This window comes from Helicoverpa zea, chromosome 7 (assembly GCF_022581195.2).
Source record: "Helicoverpa zea isolate HzStark_Cry1AcR chromosome 7, ilHelZeax1.1, whole genome shotgun sequence".
In the NCBI taxonomy this organism is placed as follows: Eukaryota; Metazoa; Arthropoda; class Insecta; order Lepidoptera; family Noctuidae; genus Helicoverpa; species Helicoverpa zea.
The window spans coordinates 12032663-12046972 of NC_061458.1; the positions used below are offsets into that span (position 1 = coordinate 12032663).

Here is a 14310-nt window from a genome sequence, read left to right on the forward strand (position 1 = left end):
TTGTAAAAAAATACATTTGCATAGATTTTTATTCGTTAATTATATAAACGGTGGAATTTTCATACAAAAAAATATTAATACAGACTGGTATAAAAGGACTTATTAAATGGTAAGTAGTTGTTTACAAAAGGGGTCAAGTTTAATTGGTTTTGTAACGTCAAGTGTGACATTTAGGTTGGCACGCGCTGGCCAGGTGCATTCTAGTAATTAGTGTTGTCCGTTAGCGGAAACTAAAAGTTTTTAGTCGATTAGAAAAGTTATCGTATTCTTTATTTTTAATGCCCATTTGAACTGATAAAACATCTTACCTGGCTACTCATTTTATGACAATTTTTATCGATATGTTTTACGATTGATGTGTGGTAATATAAATTGCATTCGATAGATACAGGCATAGAGCCAATTATGTATTCACTTATGCTAATTAATATAAAACCGCAAGCTTTAATGTCAATTAAGAGCTGAATAAATATAATAACCTTTGCGTGTTAAATCGCAATAAATGAGTACCTTTTTTATTGCTAAAAGACAAAATACTCGGTGTAATTTCACTTAAAAATCAAGTTTTGTTGCCAAATGTACCTCCAAACATTTAAAATTAATTCCGATAATTTTATAAATGAAAGTGGGTACCTAATTCAATTAACAGAATTAAAGTTTGACAGCTCAACGTGGCTTGCATTGGAAGCGGTCGTTGCATGTCTGCCCTCCAATTAACTTTAAATAAAAAGATTTTATCGCCATGCCCATCGATCTAAAAGTTAATCAAGCTCGAATGCGCCTGATAAATGTGCAACAGATTAGAAATATTAACGTTATCCGTAGGCCTTCCTTCATGTTCATTAGTTAAGAGTTATTAGTCGATTTCCTCAAACATTGCTGGTTAATCGATTCTATTTTTATAGGTGCAGTTATCGATTACGGAATTGGTGTAACTTCATCTCGATTTCTGGTCATCGAAATGAAGATTGCAGTATTTGCAATTTAATCAGTTAAAAAAGTAATGATGCTTATATTGTTGTTTCTTTATTTTCTGTCAAACATAGCTATCATAACTTTTTTATACGCAAATCGACAAAGATTAACATTCAACCACGTGTGTTGGATATAAAATTTAATGTAGAACGTTGTGAATAAATAAGATTTTTAGTACGAAATACGACTTTTATTGATACAGAAGATGGATGGGTGTCATGTGAACATGTCGAGATAAAAATAAAGGAAATATGCCAAGAACATAACAGCATTGATAAACAAATCATTTCAGGAGACACGCATGAAACAGAACCACACGTGACCTTAAAAGACCCCATAAATGCACATATGGGTTATTTTATAGTCGTCGGATGTAAAAGAATATTGTCAATTGCGCACTTAAAGTCTGAGGAACAATGTTAATAACAGACATCGTAAAAACCTTGAAACTTGTAGTTACTTTAGTCTATAGAATTGCAATACGAATCTGTTGATCTGTATCAGCCATTTTAATTAAATGCTAAGGTGAAGTAGCTACTGCGAAAAAAGTTGGAACGAAATTGGTATGCAGAGTAGTCTTTTTGCTAGCCTTTGAGTTTTTACAAGTATTTGTAACAGTATTAAATAAATCGTTTATCAGAAGAATGAGGGCATTTAAATCACATTCAGATTCAACTCTTTTACAAATAACTTAATTAAAATTTAGACCAACAAATAGGCCACGGTCTAAAACAATGGTCGCATCTACTAAAACAAATATGCTTAACTTTATGGCCAGTGACCATTTAAAATATGACACAGAAGCCCACGAAACAATACTTAGTGATGTCACGTACAATGACGTTGACGAATGACGATAAAATGACCACACGTATGAAAGCTAGGCAATACAATTGCCAATTAGAACGTCAGAAAAAATGCTTGCACAGTTGGAATTGTTCAAGATATCTGTCATGGATTTATAATGAGTATCAAATACGTCATAATTGGTTTATAATTGTTTGAAGCAACAGTATGGTTAGCAGCTCAAATAGAAGTTATAAGTAATACAGTAAATAAAAACACAAATATTGACGATGTTTGTAAAGAGCATAGTTTGCAATTCACACATGAACTCATTATGTTATTAGCAGCAAAGCAATAATTTTACGGAAGACTAATCTGAATAGCAAACATCGAATTAAGAATTACGTTGTATTGCAAAATAATGTTCGTGCTATGAATAATTCAATCTGAATTGTTTTCTAATCACTGCGCCACTGTTCTCGGTAAGGTAAATGGCTTATTTTCTATCTAAAATCGGCCAGCAATTATACGATATTACTACAAAAAATCAATAGCTGGCTTAAGTTGTCGAAGCTATTATAGGCGATTACTTAATGGTGGTCCGGGATTTCTTAATTACTAGCCAAAATGTGCTATTAATAGTTCGAAAGAAATTGTTTTTTTGGCGAAATTGGAGCTATTGTTATCCTAACGAGCGATGTTGGTAAATACATAGCGGCAAATTCTCGATTTCACGGTAATTGACTTCTAAACTCTCTTATGAAATAGAGGACTTTTAAATGTCTTATTTGTAAGATATGCACACAATTTAAAGATAATGTTAACATTTGTTCGTGACATCTGTTTCAATACCAAGAAATAAAATAAAAATGAAAAGAAGTCATACGCTACCACTCACCGGATTTCCTTTTTTCATTGACCAGTACCAACGACTTTGTCCTCTTCACCCTCAAAGAGCGTCGTCTGATAGACCTCATTAATGCCTCGGGCATCCTCGAAAACCTTGGAGAGTCCACTCTCTTTTCAGGCATGAAAAAATTCTTCACCGCCAACATCGTCATTTTTAACTCGCACTTCCCACACTTTTAAACTGAATAGTCCAATCGATTACACGAATCCCATCTCTATTTCAATCAATTCACTTATCTCGATTAATGTCGTTCGGTTTATAAACACAAAAAACTGTGACTAAACCATTTTTAGTCGATTTTCAAGGTTAGTAAATTCACAACAATTAGTAGGTTATAGACGGCACTATTTAGTTGTCCTTTTTTGTGAGAACGTAACTATTGTTTGTTCTCATCACTATTCCGAAGGCGGAGTATCCTGTTTGCCTCGGTGGTCGTAGATATTAATTTTAGGGGACGCGCGACACGCCCGTTCGTGGAGTCGGCACGCGACGTACTGGCAGCCGAGTGGCTAGGTAGCACAGGAGGGGGCTTGCCTTGCGAGTTCGCGAACGTTATCTATCTTCTTATCAGAATTTACCTAGTCTTCATACAATACGGTCGTAAAATTTACCGTTAGTTGATAACCGCCAACAAGGTCGTGTTCTGGATGAATGGAGTCTGTAATTGGCCGATTCTGTTGCTGTTGAAATATTTCGTGTAGGCATGACCTAACGTGTAGAGTTATCGAAGATATTTCAGAAACAAGCTCTTTACAATTTTTTGCGAAAGATTCCTCTTTACTTGTGCAATTACTAAGTACTATGTAGTAATCATGAGTTGAATTATTTCAGCTTCGATATTTTTATAATTAAACAAATTAAGTAGTTAAAAATGCATTAATAAAATCACACACGGAATACGAGAAGCACACGGAAGATAATCACAAAAAACGGAAATCGATATTATCCATATACGCACACATCCGATGATCGACCGGTAGTAAACAAACCGAGTTGATACTTTAAATAATCGATATGAATCACACCTGCATTCATTATCCTCAATCTAGTTTCCTTTTGGGGTGGTCAGAGAGTGCCGAGGCTAGCCATATACATACACACGCTTCCTGTGTCACTTGCAGTACCTTATGTGGCATGGATGGATTACTCACGATTTTATTCTTAGCTCGAGCAGAACCTTATGAGGTATTAAATGGACAATGATCTACAAATCAATCAAAAGCTTCCATTGGAATTCTTACTGGTTCTTCAACTCAGATTTGGTTTTTGTTGTGAATAGGAGGCCCCTATACTTGAGGGTCTACTAGATTCTACTTTCAAACTATTTGTTATGCACCTCATTAATATCAGTTACCTTTTTTTCATCAACCATAAGAACCCGCCTAACAGTTTCTCTCTAATTTACAAGGATAAAGTCCGTATCCCAAAGTAGTATTATCAACATTATTTAAAATAAATTAAACGTAGTAAAAACTGGTAAAAACGAATTACTTTTATCAAGGCTTTAAAAGATGTCGTTCTGATGCCATAAATAGGCTTAGCTGAGCAAATTGAATGATAAATGTTGTTTTAGACTTAGGCTTGCTTCGCAACCATACTTCTTCATTGCATTTAGAAGTGACTGTAGTTTTTAGTTTTTCACCGACTTTGGTCCTCCGTCCTTGTATAAGCCTAAGTTTTTTATAGAAGTTCTTTGGTTGGAAACGAGTGAAAATTGAAAAGTAAAGATAGGAGTCAGGCAAAATACAAATTTAGTTATTGTACTTGGTCTTACATGTAAATTAGGATTAGATAAAGAAGATAAGTGAGATATCACAATTGATATAAGAGTTACTTTACTTAAATCTGTAAAAGATGATGCAAATGACGCTAAAAATGCCTTGAAGCAGGAATGTGAACTCATAATTCGTCTCATTCACGCCAATTTGGTAGTTTTTGAACACCCACGCTAAAAACTGTAAGACCCGCCTTATTTAGCTCGCGAGTATTGATATTCTTTGAGTCATACCCGAAAATATTTTGATCTGAATGAAAATATTTGAAGTTTTCAGCTTTGCATAAACTGTTAGACAATAGAAGTCATATGTTATTTGGAAATTTATGGATTCTACACTTTTGTTTGGCTGCACTTGAATCTATTAATATTTTTGATGTAATTGGACTCTGAAGAGAATATTTAGGCAGAAATTCTATAGGAACATATTCATAATTTGCGAGATTAAATCTGGCACAGCAAACCACTCTGGTCCTGGTCCTACGTGGATCTTGTAGTCAACAACCATATTCAAAGCAGTTAGTTCAATCTTTTAGTTGATTCTAATTTAAAGTAATGTCCAAGCTCTGACCATGAAAACGAAACCAAAATTTCCCTCATTCATCCGAAATTAAAATATTCACACAAGTGGCACAAATTGGCCTACATTCATCATCATAACGTTAGAGCGGGCATTCCGTTCATTTAACATTTGTGCCGCACCTACAACCCACTCCCTCCATTGTAGTTACAGCGCTAATTAATTTACTAGCCTTTTTGTTGTTTTAACCCTGAAAAGATTTATACCCTTTTTCTACTACCAAGAGCTATATTGCTCTTTGGAGTTTATGGACTTACGAATCAGTTGGGGATCCAAATGGGTATAGCCTAAATTAAAACGTGCAATATACATGTCATTCCATTTAGGTAACTACTTACATAGATGAAAATAGCTTCGCATTAAACTAAGTGTTCTCCTAAAATGTAGTCGAAAATTCCCAAATATCCAAACAACGCTAAAGTTTCGGCTTTCAAGATTAATCTTCTGAAATTTAAATGGTAATGGCGACATTAACATTTTGGCAGCTCAACATTTCCAAGATATACACGGTACTCCGTTTTAACCTGAGATCATGGTTAAGATCATAATTCATATTCTGTGAAATGCTCCAGTGGATGGCTTAAATTGTTTGCTGGCTGGAACGCTTTGGCGTAAAACTATGTTGGAATCACAGGAGCTTAAAATATTATACGATGTACTCTTTGAAGAGAATATTGACAAAAAATAACGGATAAAAAGATAGCGGTGGTTATCAATAAAAAAGTCGAGACCGTACACAAACGCCTGGGGCTGACTGGACGCAGAAGGCGAAGAGTGTTGTGGTCATACCGTGAAAGGAGATATTTTTAGCAGAGGACCTAGCAACATACTGGTAATAGGTACCAGTATAACCGTGAAATGTTTGTAAAAAATCTACTTTATATCAACTTATGTCACTACGAAGTAGGTACAACATAAGTTTTGGAAGAAAAAAATCCTGGGAGAATGATTGTTTTGTATTAACAAAACTAACTCTTGCGTCAAACTATCGGATTACGTAATCCTCAAGTGCAATAATCAAGTGACCTTTGTAATATTGTGTCTGCAGTGCTGTAGTGTTTAAAATCAAGCTTTTGTATTAAACCCGTCAGCTTAATTAGATAATACAATTAGTGTCTATTCAGGGCTTGGGAGAATTGTTAATACCTTAACAAAGTTTTTTTTGTTCAAAGCAGTTACAATTTAATTTTAATCCTTTTTCAAATGTGTTTTAACTGTAATCAATTAGTTCGCTTTAAGTCACGCTAGACATAGGTTTTCAAAAATACCTGTTTTTTATAAATGGAGAAATGAGATTGGAAACTTTTTTTACGCAATTTGTTTAACACACATTTTAAGATAATTCTGTAGTGCTAAAACGTGTTATGAAGAGCAAAACATTTGCATATTTGTAGCCACAGGCTGATAACACTACCAGTTTGTAGCAGTTACAATCATAAGTAGTGATCAAATAGAAAAAGTTGCAAAATCACATGAAATGTAAATAAAGGAACACACTCAAGATAGAACTCAGCAAACATCTTTAGAAGAAATATGAAATAAAGCAATTAGATTCCGCTGTTTACTAAATGAATAAATATAACGATGTTGAATCTAAATGAAGCGCTGCATCGCTTTATTTGCGAGAATCCACAGAGAATCGTGCTAACTCTTATCGCGGCATCGTAGTTGCACGTTGCGGTTCACGTTTTGCATCAACGACCATTACAATCTGACCTCCCAACCTCTCTTTTGTTTTCTCAAAATGGATATAAGAGCGAAAGAACTTTGTCTTTGAAGATGTCTTGCTAAATTGGACGCTGTATGCCTTAGCTCCGTATTTCTAACAGAGATTTATTTTTAGTGTGATGTTTAGAGGCAAATGTACTACAGAAATTTTGTAAGAATTTATTCTAAGAGACAAAAGATGTCGAGCTTTATGTTTTATAGTATCAAATGTGCGGTGTCGACATACATTGTGATGGTGGAGCGAAACAATTTATTTTACTACAAAGATACTAAAATAAACTAGCAAAGGAACCTGTTTTGCTATCGCTGGTGAAAAAACTAACGCTACAAGACAATTATCATTAACCTGTTGAATATACCAAAATAAGGACAGTTGAACTATTTATGTATCTTCATCATTATCTAGTTTTACTAGGCATGGTACCGGTTATGTGATTATATGTTTCTTTCATGCATCTGTTTATCAACTGTTTCTCACACTACTAGAAAACTGCTACTTTTACATGCATGGATATCTTCATTTCCAGTGATGTCACTTTCAATTTATCCGTCTTGGTTGTTTATCCAACTGTGTACTTTTATTTATTGATAGGTTCAATTTTTACAGTCAGATTACATTGGATCCGGTACGAACTTTTACTGCTAATCTTATCCAATACCAAAGTGATTGTTTCAAATTGCTAAGCCTAACATGAAAATCAGTGTAAGAAAACACTGTACCGTACTCAGGTCAGAGATCAGTGCTGCAAGAGATTGTTAGACTCATTGCAACTTGCTGATCTTTAACCCATCCTCATGGGTTTGAGTTGCTAACTATTAGTAATCCGGCTTGGGATTCAGCTCATTATATTACACTGACATCGATATTTGTGTTTTCTATTATAATCCTCGGGCAATTTATATTTGAACGACTATAGGAATGGCTTCAGAGTCCATACTTCACACACTATCATACATTGGGACTGGATAGCGAAAGCGTGCGAAGAAGTATCAACTTAATGCTATGTTTTTGATTATGAACTAATGTAATGCAGTTTGAGTATCCTAGGCCTACATCAATCCTATTGAAAAACTGGTTTGCCCTTTTCTTCAATAATGATTAAATTCTTTTCAACTAAACCATCAAAGGCAGCATTTAATTCAACGCTAAAAATAGGACTAAAACCTAGCACACAAACAGGACCAGCTATGGAATATACGTCAAACCTGTCTGTTTAATTGTAGGCTCAATTAATTCAGGTCGTTTTGGGAATGCTGTCCTCGCCCACGACAGACTGGGAACTGGGAATAGAACCGGTTGAATCCTCCAAGAAGATAGGAGCTTCCTTTAATAATTTGTCTGGCTGATAAGACGTGGCAGGAAAGGATAAAGATTTGAGTCAGGTTGTTAGAGATTACAACCTTTTTGTTGGCTTGGAGTTGCTTGTTTGCTTTTACTAGATTATAGACGTGGAGGCTGTAAGTGAATTATTGTAGGTGTTCCTTAGATTAGACAGTGTTGTTTTCAAATAATAGAATCTTGAATAATAAAATGTGTGGTATCAGAAAAGCCTCACTTACTTAAGTCAAACCAACTCTGGTTTAAAAAGGACAATAAAGACAATTGCTAATAATCACAGCAACAAATTGTGTTGATAACATTTCAAATGAAAACAACTAAATCCCAGCCTTCATTAAGTAAACTAGTGAAGTAAAAACTGACTTGGAAATTAAAAGTAGCTTTGAAAGCAAACAAGGGCTAGGAAATAATTAATTTGGGTGAAAATAGAAGTTCTCCTGTTTAAAGGGCGAAGGCAGACGATCGACTTACATAGTATTTATCTTTTGCTTTTAAAATAACACTTTTGGTATCAAAGAAGTTTGTTGAATTAGCAGACCTTTTGATTTCTTTGATTTTGGAATACCTATCCTATATTCTTTATCAGCTAGTTTTTTCACACCTAATTTATCTGAATTATAAGCATTCATACAAGACCATAAAATGCATGTATTTGTACGCTTCAATGCAAGACAAAGATGGACTTACAATATATGTACTTTGAACCATCTTCTTAAACCTATGTTTACAAATAAAGATTTCATTTTCATTTAACCTATTCTTTACTGTACCTATATCCAAGCTTATTATGTTTGTTTTCAAATCCGCTTTTAGTATAAGTTGTTCAACATAACCGACTGTCGTTCGTTGGGTCGAGTCATATCAAAGCCACGATGACCCCGCCTTTTCTTCAAAATGAACGCTAGAGAAACCTGATAATTGATATCGTGATTTCAGATGGAAATTGCTTTGAAGATCGAAGAAAAACAAACAGTATTGTTTTCTCAATTTCGGCTTTTGTTCATATTTGTTTATTTGGGGTTAGTAGAAGGTACTCTTCTATTATTTGTTTTGCATAACAGGCTTTACAGAATTTGGGACCTGTAATTAATTCAATAATTTGTTTTTCAGTTTATCAATGATCTATTCGAAATCGAATCAAAAGAAGATTTTGGTGTGATATAAATAATGACATCACATATTTATTTATTTATCTTTGTTGGCCAACCAACAATTGTTTAAGTTTTAACGATTATACTCCATAAATTAAGGTTAGTATAACAATTCCATATATGCTCTATAAAGTCTCCATAGTATAGCGTACTAAATAGCATAATAAACAGACTTGAAGCTGGGTAAATAATCTATTGAAACTTCCGATTTCTTCAAGTAAAGCCTCACCCTTGTATTGTCCACTAGAAACATTAAGACACAAAACTTCATACCCGTCCACCCACAATAATAGAGTAAGCAAATTATATTGCATTCACCACGTCCCATTGTGAGTAGGATGCTATATTAATGTCTAATTTAAACCGCATAGGAACCAGAATGGAACCTTGTGGCACTCCGTGTAGGTAGGGCAAGTATTTAGATATGGTTGTATTTAGAACTTGTACAGAGACTTAAGAGAACAGTTCTGCTTCAGAATAAAAATACAATATGTTACAGAAATGTGATAGAAATAGTCATTTGTTATTAATTAGTCATAATGATCTGTTGCCTTATCAATGTGACGCACGTGGTTGTTAATTATTATATCGAAAATAGTGACGACTTTTCCATCTCACCGATTATTCACTTTCCTGTCTACATCATCTGCCAATTAATGAGAAAGAGCGATAATAAATATTCCCATAGCTCACAGCTTATGATTGAGAATCGGCCTAACTTGCCTTGAGCTTAATTTATTTGCAAATTGTTTTAGCAAAGATGTTTCTGCGTGGGGGTATAAATATCATGGATTATGAAGGCAAGGTATCCGTATAAAAGGAATATCGAATGGATAAGCCCCAAGCGTTGGTAATGATACGCCTACATACATAATGCCAGAAGAATTGAATACTGAATTATTTTCTGAATGACTGGTAAAATATTTGTCCGTCAGAGGTAGTCCTATTACAATTGTGTGGGATTTTTGTAACTCGTTTTTAACTTTGTTTCCTCTTTCTAAAGGTCAAGCTAACAAAAGCTTGTTTGGTTTACATTATATGTTATTTTATTTTTAGACTATAACAGAGCCATCTTGTACCTTTAGAACGTAGAACGTGCGACGTAGTTCAAATTTTACTTGTAGGGTTTCATCTACAAGAAGATTTTTATGCGCAGCATTTTGCTCTGTTACATTACAGACCTAGATTTATTCTCATAACAAACCTGTGTTTTCTACAATTAAACTTTCTCGTTCACTTGACGATTAACGTTTACGAGTACTTGATGACTGCAGATGATGACATAGAGCAATTATTACCTGAAACAATAATAGAAAAAGTTAGTGCCATTTAAATCCCATTAATTCACCATCAAACCACCATACAAGGCATTACGACATCGTAAACCGAATAATAGAAACATCTACAAATCCTTAATAGACATAAGAATTTTATAAAACTTGCTCATGTATTTTTTACAAAGGATTTTACGACTGTGGCCACAGAAGGCAATGAAACGTTTTACGAGCCAAAGGGACGTACAGAGATAAATTTTAAAGACATATAAAAAGTCCCTTTTGAAAGAAATTAGGGAAACGGTCGGCTATTTGAGTTGTATGTAAATCGATATAAAACGTACTTTATGATCGAGATGCAGCTTAGCTATTAAATTGCGCAATTGAAATAAAATTTATGTGAAGCAAACTGCATTTACGTTCTATTTTTTTCTTTTTTTTAATATGTTAACTACCTCTGTAAAATTTCGCAAGCCATGGCTAGATATTTGATTCTTATTGTTAAAGAATCCAACAAAAAAAAACAATATCTATTCAGAATACACCTGCAGTAACAAAGCTAGATTTCCTACATTACATCCGCCCACGACCACTCTTGGTCATGGTCATACCAAACTAGCATTATCAGCTTACCCGAAGCTCAAACACTTAGAGAATTCAACCAACCGGAGACGTCTTAGCCGTGTCTTCCTTCCTTCTTTGCCAACAAAACTCATGAGCGTCAAGTTTATGCTTATATTTGACAATGTTGTCGTGTGTTTGAATAGCGATGTGATCGAAAATGCATGAGAAAGCTATCACTATAATAAGCGATGCTTCGGACGTACGACAATTGGCGAATAATTTTGAATAGAGATTTGTGCCTGGAGTCTCCTGGTGGTCAATATTCGAAGTTCAGACAGGTCACGCTGGCCACTATAACAAAGACTATAGTTGCAGAAGAAAATCACAGAGTAGATAAAGTCGTGTGCATTATTTGCATTACTATGAATAGTAAGGCTTCCTTGTACTGTAATAGGATATAATAGGTCGACGGTACGGACCTTGATCGAGATTATGATGTATGGGACTCAAGAAGGTGTGATATAATTATAGTGTTCAGTCTTAGGAATATGCAGATTGACTGCAATTGCAATATTAGGTACACTAGTTGACTTTAAATACTTACATTATGATGGGAAAGGTAGACTAGTCTTTGTTTATTAGTATTCCAAGAGTCATGATTTTGGTGTAGTTTTAGAAGTTCATGTCAAACTTAGAAGAAGTTTTTAGGACTCAACAGCATGGACATAGGATTTGCATGGCGATTCAAAGAGCTAATGCTGCCAGCCTCTTGGGCACGCTCCCCATCGACAGCGATGGGGACGAATTTTTTTGTTGTAGGTATTTTTTTGGTTTTTACTAGAATAGATTTTAATTAAAATGTAAATAATGATGTATATAAATGTCAGTACCTATCAGCATATTTTATTTTTTCACCTCTATGTTACTGACGCGTAACTGAGAAGCATTAGGTAATTAGCCTGATGTAATTCAATCCTTCGCCTTTATCCTAAGACTTTATGACATCAAACACGAACAGAGCACCATTGTCCATTTGAAGTTTGCCATTTGTTGAATTCCCACGGCTCAGGGCCAAGCGATTACTATCATCATCATAATGGCAGTCATTAACCGTGCAATGTGGACATAACAGCCAACTGCTTTGGGGATGTATAACGATGTGTCAACATTAGACTAAGGAACGTAGCTTGAAATTACCGTGCTTAACTATGCTTTGAGAAATGTAGGTTTAGTTGGAAGTGCATTATGTGGTATTAAGTAAATGACTAAGTTAGCAGCCTCATGGTTTGGTCGATCATAAGACTAAGCTACGCTTGACGTGATCTTTCCATTGGATGGGTGGCTATCTTTTAAAGATGAGTTCCACCAGCTATTGCTATGATATTGTTACATCACACAAGGTTCTTCAATCAATTGTCCTCTACAATGCAGTTTAATATAAAGGTAAGAAAGATCGATTCTGTAAAGGTATGATTGAAAATTTAATTTGGAAATACATAGCGTTAAATTTTAAAATATAGAGCCCTAATTGAAGCAGCATTAACAGACTACTTAGTTAATGAAGTAATCAAACAAATAGTTAAACAAACATTAACATCACAAACCAAAACAAACAATAAAGGTAAAATAAGCACAGATGAAAATAGAGATGAGGCAGAACATATTAGCCAAATTCGTCCAGCCGACCTACATAGCGAATTTACGAACAAAATTATTCATTTCAATGTGACGAGGGTAGATGTTGACGGCGACACAGGTTTTTACTCAGCTTAATGACATCTGAATTTATTATTAAACTGAACTTAAGATGTTTGTGTTTCTTTTGAGCTTTTTGATAAAAGAGCCAATATGATGATGAGAAATTTAAAGGCTACAGATGGTTTTATGTTCTTAGAGTTTGGTTTCATTTTTAGGGGTTTTAAAGCTCTATATTTGCCGTATCCGGCTTTTGTGAATATCAATGTGTCCGTCTGTTTGTGTGCACTGATTTCACAGTCACCAGCAATTACCAAACAATTAATACCCAGTGACTTTGAATCCAACTCGATTCGGTATCCCACATTACGCGCGAACGATAATCGCATAATAAATAATCGATTCGATCGAAACTCATCCACTTGTAACTAATATGGGGGATATTCGATCGTAAATTGTATCTAGTTTTGGATCGTAAAGTACTCGAGCCTCGGCAGTATGTGGCCTATGGATATTTATAGGGGAAGGGAAGATTTTTTTGCCGCCTGCCGATACAAAAGTCACAATGTATACGGTTAGCGATATCAATCTTTTACGGTTCAATTATTTTGTATTTGTAAGACACTTTCACAGTTCTAGGTTTGTGACTTACGAGGTATTTTTATAATCTAGTCGTGGATGTATGGTGATCTTCACACTGCCCCGCATCACGCTGCATCTTGCGTGTCGACGCACCTACGCGCGTTCCTGCGGGAGTGCAGATCTGCATCATCGTGCGGGTTTTTCACGCACTCACGCGCGTAGGTGCGTTTTGTAAATTCACGCACAGCGAGTTCCATTTTCAAATATACACGTCACGCCCATTCAAAATCACGCGCGGCATTGCGGGATTCAGTGTGCCATACCTTGCGTCTCGCCCCGCACCTACGCGCGGGGGTGCGTGTTTCTCCGCATGTATGTGCGTGATCCGCATGAACTCGCGTGGATGCATTTTCAGTGTGTTGGACTATGCGTGTTTTCCATACAAACGGAGATATTTCCATACAACGGAAAAAAACGCATCCACGCACTACGCTGCATCATGCGGGGCAGTGTGATAATCGCCTAAGTGGCAAACAGAATCGACTGCCATAACCTTTTCTCAGGATTCAGATAATTTACAGAAAGAACACATTTTTTTTCTGCAGAAGCAGAAGTAAGTCTTACTGTCCTGTACCATCTGGTCAATTTAATCGTTTCTGCACTGGTTACTAAGCGAATCAAGGAAGAACTAGCTATAACTGGATCTGCTGATGACAGCGCTTGGACATCTGCCCAACTCATAAGGGTTAAAGAGCGTGAAGAACAATTTTAGGTCGGTGATGTAAATACACAGGCAACAAACTCATAAAAAGAAGTGTTCGATTCATTTAGTTTATGATATGTGGGTCATTTGGTTAACAGTAAGAGACATTTAAGTTTGAAAGGAATAAACACTTCCTTTGGTTTTGAGGACAATATGACGGGTAGTTGAGACCATATGTGGATATCATGA

General features: G+C 35.3%; 1 protein-coding gene across 2 annotated transcripts in view; it reads right to left on the minus strand.

Moving 5' to 3' along the window:
- LOC124631946 (centaurin-gamma-1A) overlaps positions 1–14310 on the minus strand; it is a 233700-nt gene that overhangs the window by 76119 nt on the left and 143271 nt on the right. The window contains exon 1 of one of the 2 annotated variants that reach the window (XM_047166590.1): positions 2660–3161. The exons of the other annotated variant lie outside the window; for it this stretch is intronic. Coding sequence (XP_047022546.1) covers positions 2660–2822 — 163 coding nt within the window. The 5' untranslated portion in view covers positions 2823–3161. Of the gene's footprint in view, positions 1–2659; positions 3162–14310 lie in introns of those variants that run through there. 2 annotated transcript variants of the gene reach the window in all.